Raw genomic sequence first — 23646 nt, 5'->3', positions numbered from 1 at the left:
AAAGATTATATTCCTTTAGCCATTTTTTCTAAGGACATGACAAACTAAAGTGTATACGAAAGTGCTGAATTAACAGGGAACAGGCATAAAATTATTAAAATCTAATTCACAGCGCACTTTCCTAAACGAGAATTTTCCCAGATATATTTGAAATCCAATCCAAATTATGTGAGATCTAAACTTAACCCTATTTTTCTCATGAAGTAGTAAAGGGAAAAATACTACTAGGAGCAAATCAGACCAGACTGCAACAGCTCACTACAACAGACATCAGAATAGCTGGGTGCCAGCACAGACTAAAATAACTCAGAGAAGAGGTGGCAAAGTGTTTCTGTAAAATGCCAAATAATAAATATTTTAGGCATGGGGGCAAAAGAAGTCTCTGTCTCAAATACTCAATACAAAATACATAAATTAATGCAAGTGGCTGTGTTTCAAGAAAAATTTATTGACAGAAACAGGTCAGGCCAGATTTGGCCCTTAGGCCACAATTCTTTGAAGACTGCTTTTCACTAAACTGATTAGCTTAAAAATGCAGAGACTAAAACACAGCCATTTTTGAAAATCACATCTTTGCCTCATTTACCACTGGATTATTCACAAGATTGTGTCCTAATCTAAGACACTTTTGTAAATCCTTACTATAGCAACACATCTTTCTCTCATTGAAGAGGAAGGAAAAATAATTGATAATAATTCTGTTTATTTAATTTATTTAATTAATAGTAATTAATAATAACTTCAAATAGCTGAAGTTATCCACTCAAGAACATATATTTAAGAAATGACAACATATTCCAATGTGGTTTGGATACAAAGTTGTGCCCAACTCTTTGAGACCCCATGGACTGTAGCCTGCCAGGCTCCTCTGTCCATGGGATTCTCCAGGCAAAAATGCTGGAGTGGGTTGCCATTTCCTTCTCCAGGGGATCTTCCCAACCCAGGGATTGAACCCGGGTCTCCAGCATTGCAGGCAGATTCTTTACCGACTGAGCTATGAGAGAAGCCCATATTCCAACAGATGGGCAAAATATTCCAGAGCATTAACTATGATAGTCAATAAAATAAAACATTTAAAGATATACCAGGGACTTCCCTGGTGGTCCAATGGTAAAGAATCCGCCTTGCAGTACAGGGGATGCAGGTTCAATCCCTGATTAGGGAACTAAGATCCCACCAGCCACAGAGCAACTAAGCCCACACACCACAACTAGAGAGTCCATGCACCACACGGGAAGATCCTACATGACGGAATGAAGATCCTGCATGCAGCAACTAAGATCCGATGCAGCCAAATATGAATAAATACTTATTAAACTTACTACACACAAAAAACATTTTTAATAAAAAATAAAGATATACTAAATGTATCACTTCTGTTCTTTATCCTTCTAGTCAATTTATAATATTAACATTTGCTAATTATATTACTTTTGGATATATATACAGTTCCTAAATAAGATATATAAAGCATAATAAAAGCTAATAAATTTAACTGAATTTTCATTTGAATATTGAACTGAATATTATTTGAAATATAACATTTCCTCAGAAGACACAAACATAAAACTCCAAACATAACAACATAAGCAACAAATTGACAGAAGACATTCATAAATAATATAGGTAGCAAAGGATTAAGACCAAGAATATATGAAGAATGCCCACAAAACAAAAAGAGTGCAAATTAAAATTAGGGAAACACAGCATTTAAAATTCATCATATTTGGAATTTTTTAAACTCCAGCCATAACAAGTGATAAGGTGATATGAAGACATGAGTATTTATACACCACTGGCAAGAATATAAACTGATACACTACTTTGGAAAAAGAATTGTATATCTTGTAACATTTCACATCTGCATCTTACAAATTAGCAATTCCAATTCTAGAAAGAAACTTTCTCATGAATACAAAACATATCAAAAATTCTCATCAAAATGATAAACAGATGAAGTTATACCATGGAATACATACAACTGAGAAAAAGGACACAACGACCTTGGTCAATATGAATGAATCTCAGACAGTGATAAGTACAAATAGCAAGTTATCAAAACATGCATTTCATACAATGCCATTATCTCTATTAAGTATACATATGAAAAATAAAATTATCCAGTGTGGTATGCGTGTGTGTAATTAAAAATACACATACAACATACAAATAATGAAACCACCAAATTCAGGTGAGTGGGAGAGAAGAGGGGCTGAAAATGGCAGACAAAGCAACTGGGATGGAGAACCCACTTTCACAAACATGGTGGGAACATCACTCCTTCTAACTTCTTATATATCTAGGACATTTCATTGATATTTTTAAACAAAAGCTATATATAAATAAGTAACACTGGATTGAGGGGTTTTTATTTTAAAAAAGACTAGTAGATTTTCAAACAAAATTTTTAAGAGAATATAAAAATAGGAGCAAAAGCAAAATTAGCCAGAGCTTTTTGTTTACTCAACCACCTTATAGTACTAAAGTAATTCTCATCTTTGAATATTGTGCGCCACCTTGTGTTCAAAAAGGTTTAAAGTCCTGTAAAATTCGGAAAACTGTATCTTGAAAATGGCTACTTGAAAATATAAATTCCTATGCTGTGTTACAAGGTTTCACTTTATTAAGCACAAGTAACAATAACATTAAAAAAAAAAGCTATTCTGATTCTGCTGAACTTAGAAATAGTCTTTCTTCTTAGCTATTCCTTGTTTCAGTTGTTCACTACACTTCCAAAGTATAATCTGCATTTTTGACTTCATTTTAAGTATATAAAATTTTGTTAGAGAAACAAAATTACAGACATTTAAAATGTTAAAATATACTGTCATTTAAAAAAACTTACCTTTGAATGTGTGATTGATAAAGTGTCTACCCACACACGCCAGCCACCCCACTCATATTTGATTGCATGGTAAAGTAGGATTCGGAATATGGCATAAACCATTTCTGTTATCTTTTGTTCATCTGAATTCTTAGGATTAAAATAGCAAAGAGAAAGCATCCACTCTTGCCACACAGAACACTGTAGCAAACTCCTGAAAATATTAAGAGGACACTGAATTACTTAAAAAGTAAATCAACTGAAAGAATTCCAAAAACGTAAAACTTTAAAACAAAATGAACAAAACAACCAGCTTTATTATGTATACAAGACAATTAAAAACAATGGGTATTGAAAGTTCAAATAACTCTATCATATATTACTTGTACTGCTGCTGCTGCTAAGTTGCTTCAGTCGTGTCCGACTCTGCGTGACCCCATAGATGGCAGCCCACCAGGCTCCCCCGTCCCTGGGATTCTCCAGGCAAGAACACTGGAGTGGGTTGCCATTTCCTTCTCCAATGCATGAAAGTGAAAAGTGAGAGTGAATTCGTTCAGTCGTGTCCGACTCTTAGTGACCCCATGGACTGCAGCCTACCAGGCTGCTCCGCCCATAGGATTTTCCAGGCAAGAGTACTACTTTAATGAAAAAGCATGCAGAAAGTTCATTTCATAGTATTTAAAGCAATCTGTCCTAGAAAATATAGGCTTATTCAAAGCTAGACTTGAACACTGCAAATAAAAAGTAACTGATCCTGCTTACCTTCTATTTTCTCTACTGTTATTAAAAAGTTTAATCATGTCAGAAAGAAATGCTCTGCGAACTTCCATGCTCTCTGGGCACTGCACAGAATTTCGAAGTAGCGTTGCGATTACTTTTAGTATCTCTGTAAGACAATTCAAAAATTAGTAAAAACCACAACTTTACAAAAACTTCATGATGCAAGATCATCAGTATATATCAATTTCTTTTATCTCCCTGACATACATGTCTACCTAAAATATCCTCTTCTGTATTATAAAAAAAATTATCTGCGGACAAGACTGTCAAAACATTCACTAGAAATCATATAAACAAGAAAGGAATTTTTTATTTTCATCATTAGACAGAATACTTAAATTTTAAAACTTTGCAGTAAATCAAATTAAATTATAAATGAATTAAATGACTGCTGACACCTCTCCATAATCTCTGCCAGATAATAAAGTTGACCTTAAAATATACATATTTAAATTTTTTAAATACTCAAAAAATATATATATAAAATCAAAACCTCAGAAAAAAAGAATTCTCAGCTTCTTCAACAATATGTATAACAGGCACAAACTTTTTCCTCTATCATTGTGAATTTTAGAAGCTATCAAGATTTTCTTCCATAATTCTAAAAGTAAAATTAGACATAAAAATATGAAAAGTAAATTAAACATCCCCAATAAGTAAAACTGCACCTGTAATACTCTTAAATATTGACTAAATTTATACTATAAATTTTAAGAAAAGAAATGCTTAAAAAAAAAGAAGAAAAGAAATGCTTAAAGTATATAAAAATCTAAGTAGAATGATCAAATAATAATATGCCAAAGTTTTACACAAATAAAAGTTGAGGAATTCTAAACCTGCAATTGACCAAGATTTTTGGTGTTTCTAAAGTTCAAAATATCAAATAAAAGATATTTTAGCATAAACTTAATAACAATTTCTGAATTCTTCTAATGGCAAAGTCTACCTGAACAATGATTACCATTACAATAATATCCACTAACTTTGATGATATACTATTGTGAGATGCTTTTTTAGAAAATACAGATATTAATACATATAATCCTCACAAAATGATAACTAAGTACTATTATCATCTGGATTGTAGAGATACTATTATTTACCCATTTGGATAAATTACTGTACCCCAAAATCACTTACCTGTTAAGATCGAAAAGCAGACATACCATTTTTTAAATACCACAGTGTACAGATTATCTTTTCTGCTAATATATTACACAGACAATATAAAGTTCTTACTTCAATAAGTCATCTTTCCCATAACTACATAAAATATATTTTATATATATTATCAAGGCTGGATGAAGCACAAGCTGGAATCAAGACTGCCAAGAGAAATATTAATAATCTTAGATACACAGATGATACCACCACTATGGCAGAAGAGGAACTAACGAGTCTCTTGATGAAAGTGAAAGAGGAGAGTGAAAAAGCTGGCTTAAAACAAAACATTCAAAAACAAAGATTATGGCATCCAATTCCATCACTTCAAAGCAAACAGATAAGGAAAAAATAGAAACAATGACAGACTTTATTTTCTTGGGCTCCAAAATCACTGTGGATGGTGACTGCAGCCATGAAATTAAAAGACACTTGCTCCTTGGAAGAAAAGCTATGACCAACCTAGACAGCATATTAAAAAAGCAAAGATACCACTTTGCCAACAAACGTCTGTATAGTCAAAGCTATGGTTTTCCAGTAGTCATGTACAGACATGAGAGCTAGACCATAAAGAAGGCTGAGTGCTGAAGATCTGATTTTAAACATCGGTGTTGTAAAAGACTCTTGAGAATCCCCTGGACAGCAAGCAGATTAGATTAGTACAACCTAAAAGAAATCAAGCCTGAAAATTCACTGGCAGGACTGATGCTGAAGCTGAAACTCCAACACTTTGGCCACCTGATGTGAAGGGTCGGCTCATTAGAAAAGATCGTGATGCTGGGGAAGACTGAAGGCAGGAGGAGAAGGGGACGACAGAGGATGAGATGGTTGGACAGCATCACCGACTGGATGGACATGAGTTTGAGCAAGCTCCAGCAGACAGTGAAGGACAGGGAAGGTGGCATGCGCAGTCCATGGGTTGCAAAGAGTTGGACACGACTGAGCAACTGAACAACAACAATATAATTGAGGTATTTTTTCCTTTTTTACTGTATAAAATAATGATATCACAATTCCTTGGAGGCTAAGAAAAATTAAACACACACACAACATGTGTTTTTAAAATTAGTACTGAAACAGTATCACAAACATAAACACAACTCATCACACAAAAAGTAATTTAATTTATAAATGCCACAAACCAGTTATTTTAATATCACTAATCTTAAAAAGATGAGAAATGTACACATTTTATAAGTACTTAAGAATTCTAAATATCAAAAGAAAAGATTATTAACCAAGACTAAGTTCTTAAACAATTAAGAAGACAGATATTTTTCAATTCCACACTTCGTATTCTTAACTTGACAGGAATTTAAAATGAAAGCCACATTCATGGTCCATGTAACTTAGCCTGACATCACCTAAAGAGTACAGTCAAAACTTTACCAAAAATCTGAACATAGATCTTATGCATATAACTCTTGAAAATCTCTATATAAACATTTCCCCATGACCTAAGGTCAATTTGAAATTATAGTCGACATCAAACACAAACAAAACTACTATTATATTAATCTCTATAATGAAATGTTATCTAAACAATGTGTTTTCAACAATATCAACTTTAGGCTCAGTCGTGTCCGACTCTTTGCGACCCCGTGGACTGTAACCCATCAGGTTCCTCCTTCCATGGGATCTCCAGGCAAGAATACTGGAGTGGGTTGCCATTTCCTTCTCCAGGGGAATCTTCCCAACCCAGAGATCGAACCCAGGTCTCCTGCACTGCAGGCAGACACTTTAACCTCTGAGCCACCCGGGAAGCCCATGCATATAATTCTTGAAAATCTCTATATAAACATTTCCCCATGACCTAAGGTCAATTTGAAATTATAGTCGACATCAAACACAAACAAAACCACTATTATATTAATCTCTATAATGAAATGTTATCTAAACAATGTGTTTTCAACAATATCAACTTCAGGTTCTTTAGTGCCTTTCCATTTGGTAACAAAATGTACTCATAAAAAATAAGTTAAAAGGAAGGGAATGGGAGAAATGGGTGAAGGTGCTCAAAAATCGGAAGCTTCCAGTTATAAGGTGAGTAAGTTCCGTGGGTGTAATCTTTAACCTGGAGACAACAGATGACAATACTGCACTATGCGCCTGAAAGTTGCTAAGGGTATTCACTACGAATAACACAAAAAAATAAAACTATGTAAAGCCACGGATGTGCTTACTAACATTACTCTGGTAATCATTTCACAACACGCATCAACTCACTACACTGTACATCTTGAAATTACACAACGCTGTTTGTCAACTATATAACAATAAAGCTTGAAAAACAAGAAACAAATATCAAAAACAAAGTATATTAAATACATACGAGGATTCTGTATCTTTACTGAAGAATCAGGATCTGGATGTTGTTTATGTATCACTTGAGTGCAAATCTGTTCTATGAGAATCTATAGAAACGAAACACCAGATTGGATTAGCCTAACATTATAACCATATTTTAAATTAATTATGAAATGAAACATGAAATAGTCAATACATGGAAAAAATACTTAAACAGAGATGTCTGCACTGTTTAATAACTCAGACTAACAGATTTATTAAGAAATAGCAGTTTTCTTAAACAACTAGTTTCAAAATCATACATCAAACCTAAATGCTTTTATTTCATCTACACATTAGTCAACTCAATTATATAGGTATTTTAGCTAAAAATTAGTTAAGATTAAATGCTCCCTGCATTCCTACCTCAAATAGGACATTATAGGTGGTCATTGTGATTAAATTTGTCTGAAGCATGAGTCTTTCAGCTAGCAATGAAAACAACCCATGTCCAAGCATGACTTCAGCTTTTCTTCTGCAATTACACAGGAAAAAAAAAAAATCAAACACAAAGTTTTACTATTTACCATTTAGCTGATGAAGGAGACACAAAAATGTTTTTCACAATAGTAACAAATTCCAACTCAATAATGCCCCCAATTTCCTTCAACCTAGAACTTACAAGGCCACAAAATCTTTAAGTACAGAAATACAAACTACAATATGGGAACAATTAAAACAATTAAAGTTTAAGAAAAATAGGACTGGTTATGCCACAGCACAGCAAAAATCATCACCAAAATCTTCATAGTTCGATTCAGCCCCTCACTCATGTCTGACTCTTTGCAACCCCATGGATTGCGGCATGCCAGGCTTCCCTGTCTGTCACCAACTCCCAGAGCTTGCTCAAACTCGTGTCCATTTACTCAATGATGCCATCCAACCATCTCATCCTCTGTTGGCCCATTCTCCTCCTGCCTTCAATCTTTCCCAACCTCAGGGTCTTTTCCAAGGAGTTAGTTCTTCGCATCAGGTTGTCAAAGTATTGGAGTTTCAGCTTCAGCATCAGTCCTTCCAATGAACACTCAGGACTGATCTCCTTTAGGATAGACTGGTTGGATCTCCTTGCAGTCCAAGGGACTCTCAAGAGTCTTCTCCAACACCACAGTTCAAAAGCATCAATTCTTCAGCACTCATTTTTCTTTATGGTCCAACTCTCATATCCATACATGACTACTGGAAAAAACACAGCTCTGACTAGTCAGACCTTTGTCAGCTTTTTAATATGCTGTCTAGGTTGGTCATAGCTTTTCTTCCAAGGAGCAAGTGTCTTTTAATTTCATGGCTGCAGTCACCATCTGCAGTGATTTTGGAGCCAAAGAAAATAGTCTCTCACTGTTTCCATTGTATCCCCATCTATTTGCCATGAAGTGATGGGACTGGATGCCATGATCTTCGTTTTTTTAACACTGTAACATTACGTTGCCAACAAAGGTCTGTCTAGCCAAAGCTATGATTTTTGCAGTAGTCATGTATAGATCAGGGAGTTGGACTATAAAGAAAGCTAAGCACTGAAGAATTGATGCTTTGAACAGTGGTGTTGGAGAAGACTGTTGAGAGTCCCTTGGACTGCAGGGAGATCCAACCAGTCCATCGTAAAGGAAATCAGTCCTGAATATTCATTGGAAGGACTGATGCTGAAGCTGGAACTCCAATACTTTGGCCACCTGATGCGAAGAACTGAGTCATTAGAAAAGACCCTGATGCTGGGAAAGATTGAAGGCAGGAGGAGAAGGGGATGACAGAGGATAAGACGGTTAGATGACATCTTGACTCAATGGACATGAGTTTGAGTAAACTCCGGGAGTTGGCGATGGACTCGGAGGCCTGGCATGCTGCAGTCCATGGGGTTGCAAAGAGTCGGACACGACTGAGCAACTGAACTGAACTATGAATAATAATATAAAGCCAAATCTTCACAGCAATTTTTTACTAACTAGCAGCTACCATGAACAATAATCTAAAGCCAAATAAGTAAAGTAGAAAAACAATGTGGAAGGAAAAGTAGAAGGCATGCAGGAGAATTTTTAAACAAACACCGTGAAGGTGAACACATTAAAATTAAACTTTCAAGCAGAAACTAAGGGACTGAGGATTATAAACTTAACTCTACCCCTGGGCTTGTCAAATGTTTTCTCCAAATGGCTGGATAGTATATATTTCCAGTTTTATGTATCATGCTCTCTGAAGCAATAACTCAACACTGCTGTTGTATAAACAGTCATAGACAATAAGCAAATAAATGATTGTGCCTGTGTTCCAATGTAACCTTATGTAACCTTATTTACAGTCAGTCAGCTGGATTCAACACAGACTACAAATTTACCAATACTTTTCCACCACCAAAACTGCTAATTTTTATAATAAACCAATTCTGGTATAAGGAACAATAGGTAGGACAAGAACGTCTGCCTCCAGTTAAGAAAAGAAGCATGGAGGTTTCAGTTTAGTCACATATACATAACAGAACACAGTATGTGGCAAACACCCACGTTAATTCTGTTAGCTATACACTACAGATACAGCAAATGATGATCAAGCCACCTGAAAAGAAGCCCTTACCTGTTCACTTAGAATTCAGCTTATACAAATGCATTCTCATAGTGAACAAAATGAAGAAAAATTAAGATAAAAACAGAAACAACATACTCCTGTTCCCTACTTTATTTTTAATATGTAGAAAGAGGACTAAACTTATATAGAATTTTATGAGTAAAAATAAAAACAGACTAGAGGAACCACAACGTAACTACTACCCCAAAGATTTATAAAATTGATATGTAATATGCAACAGTCCATTTTAGATTACAATGCATACTCACTTTGGAGCCAGGTGTTTTAAAAAATAGCCCATTGCCTTGAGAGCCTGTACTCTGATTCCTTCACTTGTTGATGCCAGAAGTTTATAGATAACACTGAATAAATTAAAATTTAAAACAAATTACTATGAGTATCTTTCAAAAGTAAATATCTTATATGTGCATATTTTTTCATATAGTCACACAATTATAAAACTTAGTCACACAATTATAAACGTATCTTCAAGTAAGATATGAGTGAATTTAATATACATTTCTAACATTTAAAAATTTGCTTATCAACTCTATGTTCTCTTCAAGAAACCCACTTTAAATATGAAAATATATACAGACAAAAAGTAACTGAATGGACAAAAATATACCATCTTAATAACTTATCAAAAATAAGGGTAACTACATTAATTTCGGACAGATTTCAAAGTATGGAAAGTTATCAGGGATAAAGAAGGACACTGTATCATGATAAACAAGTCAATTCTCCAATATGACCTACCAGTCCTTAACGTGCATGTACCTAGCTACAGAGCCTAAAACTATGTAAGGCAAAAACTTACAGAAGTGCAAGGAGGAACAATTAATCCGCTATCATAGTGGGAGATTTCAAAATCCCTTTCTCAGAAAAAAACAGATCCAGCAGGCAGAAAGTCAGTAAGGACACAGTTAATCTCAAAAATACCATCAAACAACTGGATGTCACTGACATCTGTGCACTACTTCCCAGGATACCCAGGTGACACGGTGGTAAAGAACCTGACTGCCAGTTCAGGAGATGCGAGAGGCGTGGGTTAGATTCCTGTGACAGATGACCTGGAGTAGGAAACGGCAGCCCACTACAATGTTCTCGCCCGGAAACGTTCATGGAGGGGCCTGGAGGACTCCAGTCCATGCGGTTGCCAGGAGCTGGACACAACTGAGCACACACACGTGCTAGCACCTTGTACAACAGTAGAAAAACACAGTTTTCTTAGCCTCACACAGAACATTCACCAAGCAGACCACACCCAGGACCATAAAAAACACATAAGCAACAAATATAAAGACTGAAGATGACATAACACCTGCTCCAAAACCACATGAAATTAAACTAGAAATCAATAATGCTGCTGCTGCTGCTAAGTCGCTTCAGTCGAGTCCGACTCTGTGCGACCCCATAGACGGCAGCCCACCAGGCTCCCCCGTCCCTGGGATTCTCCAGGCAAGAGTACTGGAGTGGGCTGCCATTGCTTTCTCCAGAGATCAATAATAGATAACTGCAAAACACCAAAATACTTGGAGATTAAACAACATACTTCTAAATAAAAGGTGGGTTAAGGAAGAAATCTCAAAAAAATTAAAAGCATTTTCAACTAAATGAAAATGAAAGCACGACGTATAAAAATTTCTGGGATGCTGCAAAAGCAGCACTTACAGGAAAATTCACAGCACCAAATACACCGTATTCTAACAGAAAAGAAAGATCTAAAATCAATAACCTAAGCTTTTACTCTAGGGCATCTGGATGAGAAAACTCAATTGAACGTAAGCAGAAGAAAAACAATAAGCAATGGAGTAGGAATCAGTAAAAAAAAAATGGAGAAAATCAATAAAAATAAGTTGATTCTTCAAAAAGATCAATAAAATCAATAAGCTTCCTTGGAGGCTAAGATAAAAGAGAAAGGACATAATTTACTAATGTCACATATAAACAGAGGGATATAACTACAGATGCCATGCCCATATAAAATATTATGAACTCTATGCCCACAAATTCTATAACCTACATGCAGTGAGCCCATGCCTTGAAAGACACAATCTGCCAAAACATACACAAGAAAAAATAAAAGATATGAATAGGTTTATATCTACTAAAGATACTGAATAACCGCCAAAATAGAAAGTGCCAAACCGAGAGGAATTCACTGGTAAAATCCACATTTGGGGAAGAAATTATACCAGTTCTCTACCAGCTCCATCAGAGCACAGAAGCGGAAGGAATACTCCTAACTCACTCTCATTCTGTGAGCCACCATTACCCTATACCAAACCCAGAAGAACACACTATAAGAAAACGACTAACATCTTACGTTAGACCGATATCTCACACAATAGAGATGAGAAATCCTCAACAAAGTATCAGCAAATCAGATCCAAAAAAGTACAAGAAGTATATATGATGACCAAGGGAGACTTACTCTGGGTATACAAGGATAGTTCCACATCTGAAAATCAACTAAGGTAATCATCACATAAACACATAAGAAAAGTTATCAATTACATCAGTAGATAAAAAAAAAAATTTTTACGAATCCAACAGCCATTCATGTTAAAAACTCTAAATAAACTAAGGACAGAGGGTTAACTTTCTCACCTTGATAAAGACTATCTACAAAAAATCGACAGCAAACATCACACTCAGTGGGAAAAAAATTCAGAACTTTACTACTTAGATCAAGCGAAAGGCACGACTGTCCCCTCTCACCATTCCTTTACAAGATCATACCGAATTTTCTTCCTAAAGCGGTAAAGCAAGAAAAGTGAATACAGCATACAGACTGCGAAGAAACACATAACATTACCTGTGTTTTCAGATGACACGATCACCTACGAAGAACACCTAGGACTGACTGACGAAACCAACCATGGAAATAGGAAGCGATTACAGCAAGGTTGAAAAATACAAAACTGATATCCAAAGTCAACTGTTCTCCTATATACCAACAATAAACAAGCCAAAGGACGTAATAGGTACTTCATCAAGGGAGATACACGGATGGCAAATAAGAATATAAAAAGATGCCCCACATCATAGGGAAATGCAAATGAACACAAAAATACAACACCTATTAGAATGGTCGAACACCACCAAACGCTGGTGAGGGTGGGAAGCAACACAAATTATCACCCTCAGAAGAAACTGAAAGCACAGCCACTCTGGAAGACAGTTCGGCAGTTTCTTACAAAATTAAATACACTTTTACCATACAATCCAGCGACTGCACTCTTTGGTACTTATCCAAAGGAGCTGAAAACATATTTCCAGGGAAAACTTGACATATGCATATTTATACCAGCTTTACATGTAACTGCAAAAACTTGGGAGCAACCAAGATGTCATTGATCAATACATAGATAAACTGTAGACATCCAACCAATGAAATATTATTCAGGCCTACAAGAAATGAGCTGTCGAGCTATGAAAAGCCTTTTGATTGAAAGCCTCAGATTGAAAAAAATACATACTGAATGATACAAACTATATGGCATTCTAGAAAAGGCAGAACAAGGGAGACAATAAAAAGATTAGTGGTTGTGGCTTTGGCGGGGGGGGCTGCTGAGAGGAGGATGAACAGGCAAAGCACAGAAGATTTTTACAGCAGTGAAATATTCTGAATGCCAGTGTAATGATGAACATATACATTCAACCAACCAAGATGGAGTAAGGACAACAAGAGCTTCTCTGTCTTATGTATCCGAACTATTAGGTACAGACAAAATAGAAGAAGTAATTTTGCAAGCACTCCGAAGACTACAAAAAAGCAGGTGCATTGGTGTAGAGGAGTTAATACTTAGGCATTACACATTTTATAGGTAAGAGTCTGAATTTTTACTTTTCTCTTATAAATCTGACCCATGGTCTATACCTTAGAGTTACTTTCTTTCAGAAGTCCAGGTAGCTAATATTGTGAGAAAAATGTTCCTCCAGGTTACAGGAATGAAGAAAATGGGTTCCTACAGACTAGAGGCCTGGAAAAGCAAATGGAAAACCACTCCAGTATTCTTGCCTGGAAAATCCCCTTGGACAGAGGAGGCTGGTGGGCCACAGTCCAATTCAGTTCAGTTGCTCAGTCGTGTGTGAATCTATGACCCCATGGATTGCAGCACATCAGGCTTCCCTATCCATCACCAACTCCAGAAGCTTGCTCAAATTCACGTCCATTGAATCGATGATGACATCCAATCATCTCACCCTCTGTTGTCCCCTTCTCCTCCCGCCTTCAGTCTTTCCCAGCATCAGGGTCTTTTCCAATGAGTCAGTTCTTCGCATTGGGTAGTCGAAGTATTGGAGTTTCAGCTTCAGCATCAGTCCTTCCAATGAATATTCAAGACTGAAATTCCCTTAGGATTGACTGTCTTGACCTCCTTGCAGTCTAAGGGACTCTCAAGAGTCTTCTCCAACAGCACAGTTGAAAAGCATCAATTCTTCAGCGCTCAGCCTTCTTTATGGTCCAACTCTCACATCCATCCATACATGACTAGTGGAAAAACAATACCTTTGACTAGACGGACCTTTGTCGGCAAAATAATGTCTCTGCTTTTTAATATGTTGTCTAGATTGGTCACAGCTAGCCTTCCAAAAAGCAAGGGTCTTTTAATTTCATGGCTGCAGTCACCATCTGCAGTGATTTTGGAGCCCCAAAAAGTAGTCTCTTACTGTTTCCATTGTTTCCCCATGTATTTGCTATGAAATGATGTAACCGGATGCCATGATCTTCTTTTTTTGAATGCTGAGTATTAAGCCAACTTTTTCACTCTCCTCTTTCACTTTCATCAAGAGGCTCTTTAGTTCTTCTTCACTTACTGCCTTAAGGGTGGTATCATCTGCGTATCTGAGGTTATTGATATTTCTCCTAGCAATCTTGATTTCAGCTTGTGCTTCATCCAGCCCGGCATTTTGCATGAGGTACTCTGCATATAAGTTAATTAAGCAGGGTGACAATATACAGCCCTGATGTACTCCTTTCCCAGTTTGGAACCAGTCTGTTTTTCCACGTCTGGTTCTAACTGTTGCTTCTTGACCTACATACAGATTTCTCAGGAGGCAGGTCAGGTGGTCTGGTATTTCCATCTCTTGAAGAATTTTCCAGTTTGTTGTGATCTACACAGTCAAAGGCTTTAATGTAATCAATAAAGCAAAAGTAGATGTTTTTCTGGAACTCTCTTGCTTTTTTGATGGTCAAACAGATGCTGGCAATTTGATCTCTGGTTCCTCTGCCTTTTCTAAACCCAGCTTGAACATCTGGAAGTTCTCAATTCATGTACTGCTGAAGCCTGGCTTGGAGAATTTTGAGCATTACTTTCTAGCGTGTGCTGCTGCTGCTGCTAAGTCGCTTCAGTCGTGTCCGACTCTGTGTGACCCCATATACAGCAGCCGACCAGGCTCCCCCTGAGAGCTGGCTCCCCCTGTTCGTCCCTGGGATTCTCCAGGCAAGAACACTGGAGTGGGTTGCCACTGCCTTCACCATTGCTAGTGTGTGAGATGAGCGCAATTTGCGGTAGTTTGAACATTCTCTGGCATTGCCTTTCTTTGGGACTGGAATGAAAACTGACCTTTTTCCAGTCCTGTGGCTTCTGCTGAGTTTTCAAGTCTGCTGGCATATTGAGTGCAGCACTTTCACAGTATTATCTTTTAGGATTTGAAATAGCTCAACTGGAATTCCGTCACCTCCACTAGCTTTGTTTGTAGTGATGCTTCCTAAGGCCCTGGTGGCTTTGGACTCCAGGATGTCTGGTTCTAGGTGAATGATCACACCACCATAGTTATCTGGAAAATGACTTTTTTTTTTTTTGTATAGTTCTGTGTATTCTTGCCAGCTCTTCTTAATATCTTCTGTTTCTGTTAGGTCCATACCATTTCTGTCCTTTATTGGGTGGCAAAGACTGGATACAACTAAAGCAACTTAGCATGCACAGACTAGAGAGGGTATGAGACTCCCGAATAGCTAGGAGCAAACAAAGGAGAAGAATCCTCAAGATCTGTGTAAAAAACCTTCAAAAGCCACAAACTGACCTAAGAGATTCAATGTATGGGACAAACTCAGACCACAGGATCAATCAAGTCTTTCTAAAGAAGACGTGAATTATCCCCCAGTTCTCACCTTAATCCCTGAGTGGTGCATGTACAAGAAAAACTTAAGGCAAGACGAGAGGTTTTAAAAATGAAGGGACAAGAGAACCACCACCTACAGAGGACAGGCAGAATTGCAGACTGACCTTTCCTGCTAAAACAAAGCCAAACAAAAATCAACATTTGTTAACGGATCACAAGATGCAAAGATGAGAGGTTAGGGTTAGGGAGCACTTCCCAAATAATTCTATGAGGTCAGCATTTACTCTGACATTTAAATCAGTAAACTGAATAAAGTCAATTACCCTTCATAATGTGGGTACCTCATTTGAACAGTTAAAGGCCTTAATAGGAAAAAAAACGAAAACAAACAAACGGACCTCCCTGAAAGAAGAGGGAATTATGCCAGCAGACAGACTTTAATCTCAAACTGCAACATCACCTCTTACCTGGATCTCCACCTGCCAGCCTACCCTGCAAATGTGGGACCTGTCAGCTTCTACAATCACATAAACCATTCCTTAGCATATATGTCTGTCTGTCTGTCTGTCTGCCTCTCTCTCTCTCTCTCTCACACACACACACACACACACACACACACGCAAACACTTTTGGTTCTGTTCTCTGGGAATTTCTGAAAATGTACTCCCTAAGTATAAGGCATAAAGTCATCTTCTATCTTATACACAAAGAATATTGAAAAACAACAAATCGAAACTTTGTAATAAAAGACTGGCTGCTGTCGTCATTCAGCTGGGAAGCTGTGTCCGACCCTGCAACCCCACGGACCGTGGCACGCCAGGCTCCGCTGTCACCCCTTCTCTCCCAGTTTGCTGAAATTCATGCCCACTGAGTTGATGACGCCATCCAACCATCTCATCCTCTGCTTCCCCCTTCTCCTTTTGCCTTCAGTCTTTTCCAGCATCAAGGTCTTTTCCAACAAATTGGCTCTTTGCATCAGGTAGTCAAAGTATTAGAGCTTAAACCAACAGCCCTTAAATCAATATTCAGGGTTGGTTTCCTTTAGGACTAACTGGTTTGATCTCCTTGCTGTCTAGGACTCTCAAGAGTTTTCTCCAGCAAAATTCAAAAACATCAATTCTTTGGCATTTAGCCTTTCTTATGGTCCAACTCTCACATCTGTACACAACTACTAGAAAAACCATAGGTTAGACCATACAGACCTTTGTGAGCAAAGTGAAATCTCTCCTTTTTAATACACTGTCTAGGTTTGTCATAGCTTTTCTTCCAAGGAGCATGCATCTTTGAGTTTCATGACTACAGTCATCATCTGCAGTGATTCTGGAGCCCAAGAAAATTAAGTTTGTCACTGCTTCCACTTTTTCACCATCTATTTGCCATGAACTGATGGGACCAGATGCCATGATCTTAATTTTCTGAATGCTGAGTCTGAAGCCAGCTTTTTCACTCTCCTCTTTCACCCTCATAAAGAAGATCTTTAGTTCCTCTTCACTTTCTGCCATCAGAATGGTGTCACCTGGATATCTGAGGTTACTGATATTTCTCCTGGCAATTTCGATTCCTGCTAGTGATTCATCCAAGCCCAGCATTTCTGCACATAAGTTAAATAAGCAAGGTTACCATATACAGCCTTGTTGTACTCCTTTCCCAATTTTGAACCAGTCCATTCTTCCAGGTCCGATTCTAACTGTTGCTTCTTCACCCATATGTAGGTTTTTCAAGAGAGAGGTAAGGTGGTTTGGTACTCCCATGTCTCGCATCTCTCTAAGAATTTTTCACAGTTTGCTGTGAGCCACACAGTCAAAGGCTCACGTGTAATCAATGAAGTCGACGTTTCTCTGCAACTCCCTTGCTTTCTCCATGATCCACGGTACGGAAAACTTATTATAACTAGATTATTAAATTACTTACTGTAGCTGATCACTCAGCAAAGTATCTATTAAACTTTTGTGCCCCCCAAAACTTCTCATTAAATGAAAGACTTAAAACAGAACTATTCTCTTTTGTTGCTGATAATTGTTACAGACTGAATATGTGCTCCCCAAATCATATACTAAATCCCTAAGCTCAACTGTGGTTGTATTTAGAGAAGAAATCAGTTTAGTTAAAGGAGACAAGACATGCAAACGAGGCAAGAAAATACAGTCTGAAGGGGTAAACCTATCATCAGAACAAGACACAGATATGACAGAGAAGTTTTAAGTATAAGACAGGGAATTTAAAATAACTATGATTAGGAGGTGGGGCAGGGGGGAATTTGGGAGAAAACAGATAACAAATAAGGACCTGCTGTATAGCACAGAGAACTCTACTCAATACTCTGTAATGACCTATATGGGAAAAAATCTAAAAAAGACTAGATATATGTATAGTTACAACTGAATCACTTTGCTGTACACTTGGAACTAACAACATTGTATATAAACTATACTCCAATTAAAATTTTAAATAAAAAACAAAAATTAAATGAGGTCATAAAGGTAGGTCCTGATTCAAGTGGATTAGCGTCCTTATTTAAAAAACAAACAAACAAAGAGCTTTCTGCTTTCTCACTCACTCTCTTTCTGCCCTGTACAGAAAGGTCATGTCAACACAGTGGGAAGGAGGCTGCCTACACCCCAAAGGGAAAGCCCTCACCAGACACCAATCCTTCCTTCAGGCACCTTTATCTTGGACTTACAGTCTCCAAAAGTGTGAGAAAACAAATTGTTGGTGTTTAAACTACCTGGTCTAGGATATTTTGTTACAGCATGCTAAGCAGACTAATACAATGATGACTTGGGACTGAGGTTGGAAGAGGTTATATTTTAAAGGAAAGATACAGAGATCTTCTCTTAGATCACAATTGTATATTACTATTCTAGGACCTAAAGACAGGTCTGTTACAGAATTTGACCTTACAATAGCTGTATAATAGCATTAACTATATAAACACTGGAAACAGTAACAGCCTCTATCATTGAAGACTTTTTCAAAAAACGTAAGACATGAAATAAAAGGATCTTATATACTGTTTTATAGGATCCAGTAACAATTTTCATTTCTAAGAACCTATCATTTAAAAACTAATCTCTTATATTAAATATATTAAAATTCTTGAAATGTTAAACTCTTACCGTAACCCGTTCCTTTGGTCAAAAGCAGGTATCATAGAGTTAGGATGTTCTGACATTAATGCAACAAGCAGCTGTAGGACGTCCATTAGATTGTCATCCTAAAATTATTTCAGAATTTTTTTTAAATAAGGAAAAACAACTTATTTGAACAATGACTACTTCTGTAATAATGAATTAGAATATCAAAAAAATAAGTAGGCTTCTGTACAAATACACTGGTTTAAAACACACTAGATATTTATATATACATATTCATCCGTAGAATTCAACCTATACAACACCAAATAGTCAAATAATTTCATAATCAAAGATATAAAATGACTATTGCACTATGTCAAGATTTCCTGAAACATATTCCGTTGTTATAACAGGTATTGATTTACAGGTTTCTTTTTTTTTAAGGAATGATTACACATCAAGAAATTGGCAGAGAAGGACAAACAGGCTGTTCTGTTTTATTACAACAAAGACAAATTGAAGCTTCAATATGCTAATAAGACACTGGGAATATGGTAGTAGTGTTGGGGGCAACTAGGACCATGATGTGCACTAAGTCTCTCAAAAAACTAGCTCTGAAACAAGATCTTATGGGAAATGATAACTAGATAGTTCTCACATACTATCTGGGAAAAAGTGTTAGCAGATCAGTCGTCTCCAACTCTTTGCAACCCATGGACCGTAACTTCTGTCCATGGAATTCTCCAGGCAAGAATATAGGACTGGGTTGCCATTCCCTTCTCCAGGGGATTTTCACAACTCAGGGATAAAACTTGGGTCTCCTGCACTGCAGGCAGATTCTTTACCATCTTAGCCACCGAGGAAGCCCCTTATTATCTGTGGTTAGTATTAAATATATCAGTACAGATTAGTCCCTCAGTCATGTCCAACTCTTTGAAACCCTACGGACTGCAGCATGCCAGGGTTCCCTGTCCATCACCAACTCCTGGAGCTTGCTCAAACTCATGTCCATCAAGTCGATGATGTCATCCAACCATCTCATCCTCTGTTGTCCCCTTCTCTTCCCACCTTCAATCTTTCCGAGCATCAGGAAAGTCTTTTCCAATGAGTCAGTTCTTCACATCAGGTGACCAAAGTATTGGAGCTTTAGTCCTTCCAATGATTATTCAGGACTTATTTCCTTTAGGATTGACTGGCTGGATCTCCTTACAGTCCAAGGGACTCTCGAGAGTCTTCTCCAACACCACAGTTCAAAAGCATCAATTCTTCAGTGCTCAGCTTTCTTTATAGTCCAACTCTCCCATCCATACATGACCCCTGGAAAAATCATAGCTTTAACTAGATGGACCTTTGTCGGCAAAGTAATGTCTCTGCTCTTTAATATGCTGTCTAAGTCTGTCACTGCTTTCCTTCCAAGGAGCAAGCATCTTCTAATTTCATGGCTGCAGTCACCAACTGCACTGATTTTGGAGCCCAAGAAAATAAAGTCCGTCACTGTCTCCATTGTTTCCCCATCTATCTGCCTGGAAGTGATGGGACCACTGTTCTTGCCTGGAGAGTCCCAGGGACGGGGGAGCCTGGTGGGTTGCCGTCTATGGGGTCGCACAGAGTCGGAAACGACTGAAGCGACTTAGCAGCAGCAGCAGCAGATGGGACCAGATGGTATGATCTTCGTTTTTTGAATGTTGAATTTCAAGCCAGCTTTTTCAGTCTCCTCTTTCATTTTCATCAAGAGACTCTTTAGTTCTTCTTCACTTTCTGCCATAAGGGTGGTATCATCTGCATATCTGAGGTTATTGATATTTTTCCTGGCAATCTTGATTCCAGCTTGTGCTTCATCCAGCCCATTTCACATGATGCACTCTGCATATATGTTAAGTAAGCAGGGGGACAATATACAGCCTTGATGTACTTCTTTCCCAATTTGGAACCAGTTCCTTGTTCCATGTCCAATTCTGTTGCTTCTTGACCTGCACACAGGTTTCTCAGGAAGCAGGTATGGTGGTCTGGTATTCCCAACTCTTTAAGAATTTTACACAGTTTGTTGTGATCCACACAGTCAAAGGCTTTAGCATAGTCAATGAAGTAGAAATAGATGTTTTTCTGAAATTCTCTTGCTTTTTCTATTTTTTTCTATGGTTTTTTTTTTTTTTGCTATTTTTTTGTATGTCTTTTCTATGTTTCTTTCTAGAATTCTCTTGCTTTTTCTGTATCTATATATGTGGTAAAAATAAGCTTTTCATTTTTTAATTTGTCCAAGGCAGACATGATGTGATAAACACCACTGAACTCACCACCTGGGCCACAGAAATATATACTGCAAGCCCATGTGCGTACAGACTGCCTCTTGACATTTTTCAAAATGGACACTGCAGTGGTGGTGCGGGTCTCCTCACCCAAGTGGGGAACAGGGAAGCAAAATTTTTTTCTCAAAACTTTAAGGTGGGTTTTTGTTTGGGGCGGCAGATTTTTCTCCCCTCTCTGGATCTGTACTTTTAAATCTTAAATGAAACACTGTTAGGCATGACAGGTAGTTAAAGAAGCAATGGAGAAGTGTTTAAAACACCTGTGTTAGCTAACAGGTTTCTGAATTTATTGCTGTATTTCCAGAGAGAAGGCTGGAGAAGGTAACAAGGATTTTTGTATCAGCTACTGCAGCCTTAAAACAAAGTTGGTGTCTCTTTGGACTTTAAAATTGTTCCTATACAGCTTCTTTTATCTTTTCTTAATCAGATATAAAGGGATACATGGGGGGGGGGAGGTTACAGATGACCAATAAATGTTTATTGGGTGAACACACTTCTGTATATGGCATAATTTGATAACATTTGCAGAACAGCACAAGAATAAGCACATAGTTCTGAAATCTACAAATTTCAAGAAAACCCTTCACAATCTTTGTCGACTGTTAGAGGGCCTTATTGGGCATTACTAACCCAAAGATACAAAAGGAAGCAGCAGGCAGTCATCTCTATGGTGCCCTGCGTCCAGGTTCATTCACTGCTTTTTAATTCTCGCTGTGGCAGCTACTTCAATATTCAATTCTCAATGTGCTAAATAAATCATCTAGAGGTAGGGCACTGGGGTTTTGGAAAAGTGTGATTTGAAGGACCCCAAAAATATCTGATTTAACAGTTTCAGGGAAACAGATCACTGTGACTTCCAGTTTTCGTTTATGAAATATTTTGGTCCCAAATGGTCAAGAAAATCTAAAGAGACTACCCTACTCAAGAGGAAAAAGAAATCATAATCATTAATGTTTCAGTCAAACATGATGCTACCAAGAAATTTAACTCATTCTTTTCTGTCCCAATTAACAAAGACAGATCCAAACCACATCTCTTTATCTACTAATGATTTTAAAAGCCACTATTCTCATGCTGTAACAAATATGTTAACTCATAAAACATGAATTATACACAGGAATATCAGTTATCGTATAAAAGCCCCACTTCATATGAAATTCACTTCCAAATTTAACTATGCAAAATACATTTAATTGGATTATGTATTTAGACTACATCAGGCATCTATCAAATTTTCCCAACTCTATAAAGGAAAAAAACTCCAGACATTTCAACCTATTTAACCTCCTTTACAACCACATAATTTTAAATCAACTATAAATGAGTGATTTAACAGTATTTGATTATGCAAAATCAGTGGGAAAAGTATGTTAAGAATTCAAAAAAAGTCCAATCATTTGTAGTCATTTTTGTTATCTATTTTTCCATTTATTATACTGGTACCTGGAAATACACTGAAAGTATTTTTTGGTTGTTAGGTTATTCTTTAGTCTTATTAGGTCAATGAGATCTTATTTTAATACTTTTAAAAGCCTCTCATGCTTATTCACAGAGGCATGTTGTGGTAATAAAGAATATTTAAATGTAATTTGCTAAGATTTAGTTCCTAGATACATTTACTCTCCATTCTGAGCAAAGGTACAGGCATAGTTATATCATTAATGAGAGAGTTCTTTAACTCGTTTTTGTTTTAAAAAGCCCATAATATAACTTCCCAACATATAAAATTCACACGTTACCTCATGCATAGTGAGTAGATAATTAAGAATGGCCTGTAGTTCATCTTCCTTTACTCCATTATCCTTAAAAAACATAATACAAGTATTTTATACTTACATATAAAAAATTTTTTTGAAAAGGAAAATTACATACACAGATTTGCCAAGTTGGTCAGTTGCTATAAACATAAATAAATAATGTAATATACAATCTAAAAAAAAAAAAAAGAATCTAAACCTAAGATAAAAACTCAGGGAAGCACTAAAGACATGCAGTAGGCAACACAATGTAGAAAGTCAAAGAGATTAGACATCAGCACTGTTTTCAGCACCTTATAATGTGGATAGATGATAACTTATTTAGTAGAGCTTCAGAATCCTGAAGTAAGCAAGAACGATCATTGAGGGTAAGTATAAGGGTATTACACCCATCACTCCTTTAAATATAGAAGATAACTTTTCTGTTTATCTTTTTCTATTAAATTTGGAGACTAAAATGAACAGTTTCTAAAATTACCTAGTTAAAATGTCAGGTACTAAAAACTGAGTAGGAATTTCAGTGGAAAAAACACTGCGCTTTTTAGTATGAATGCATTATGAAAATTTTCAAGCTACTGTACTACTGATCATAAAACAAACATGAAATCTCAAAAAAGAACAATTAAGATAATTAGAAACAAAACACACTAGGAAAGAACATAAAGAGACAATGTGAAGGATAAATTTTTAAATAAATGGAAATAAGATATCTGATTCTGAAAGATATACCAAGTTAGGTCCATTTACCACAATGTTATGTGGCAGCTAATAGA

At 36.8% G+C, this 23646-nt stretch overlaps 1 protein-coding gene across 10 annotated transcripts in view; it reads right to left on the bottom strand.

Annotated features, from left to right (window-relative positions):
* The window catches only part of LRBA (LPS responsive beige-like anchor protein), a 749961-nt gene that overhangs the window by 602877 nt on the left and 123438 nt on the right, over nucleotides 1–23646 (bottom strand). For all 10 annotated transcript variants that reach the window (XM_015101368.4, XM_060400971.1, XM_060400970.1 and 7 more), the window contains exons 16-22: nucleotides 22856–22918; nucleotides 18853–18950; nucleotides 9934–10026; nucleotides 7478–7586; nucleotides 7098–7179; nucleotides 3587–3710; nucleotides 2846–3038 (exon numbers count right to left, since the gene is read on the bottom strand). In XM_015101368.4, coding sequence (XP_014956854.3) covers nucleotides 2846–3038; nucleotides 3587–3710; nucleotides 7098–7179; nucleotides 7478–7586; nucleotides 9934–10026; nucleotides 18853–18950; nucleotides 22856–22918 — 762 coding nt within the window. The remainder of the gene's footprint in view (nucleotides 1–2845; nucleotides 3039–3586; nucleotides 3711–7097; nucleotides 7180–7477; nucleotides 7587–9933; nucleotides 10027–18852; nucleotides 18951–22855; nucleotides 22919–23646) is intronic.

This window comes from Ovis aries, chromosome 17 (genome assembly GCF_016772045.2).
Source record: "Ovis aries strain OAR_USU_Benz2616 breed Rambouillet chromosome 17, ARS-UI_Ramb_v3.0, whole genome shotgun sequence".
In the NCBI taxonomy this organism is placed as follows: Eukaryota; Metazoa; Chordata; class Mammalia; order Artiodactyla; family Bovidae; genus Ovis; species Ovis aries.
Note: the sequence above shows the minus strand (reverse complement) of the source record. Positions and strands in the feature narration are given on the sequence as shown.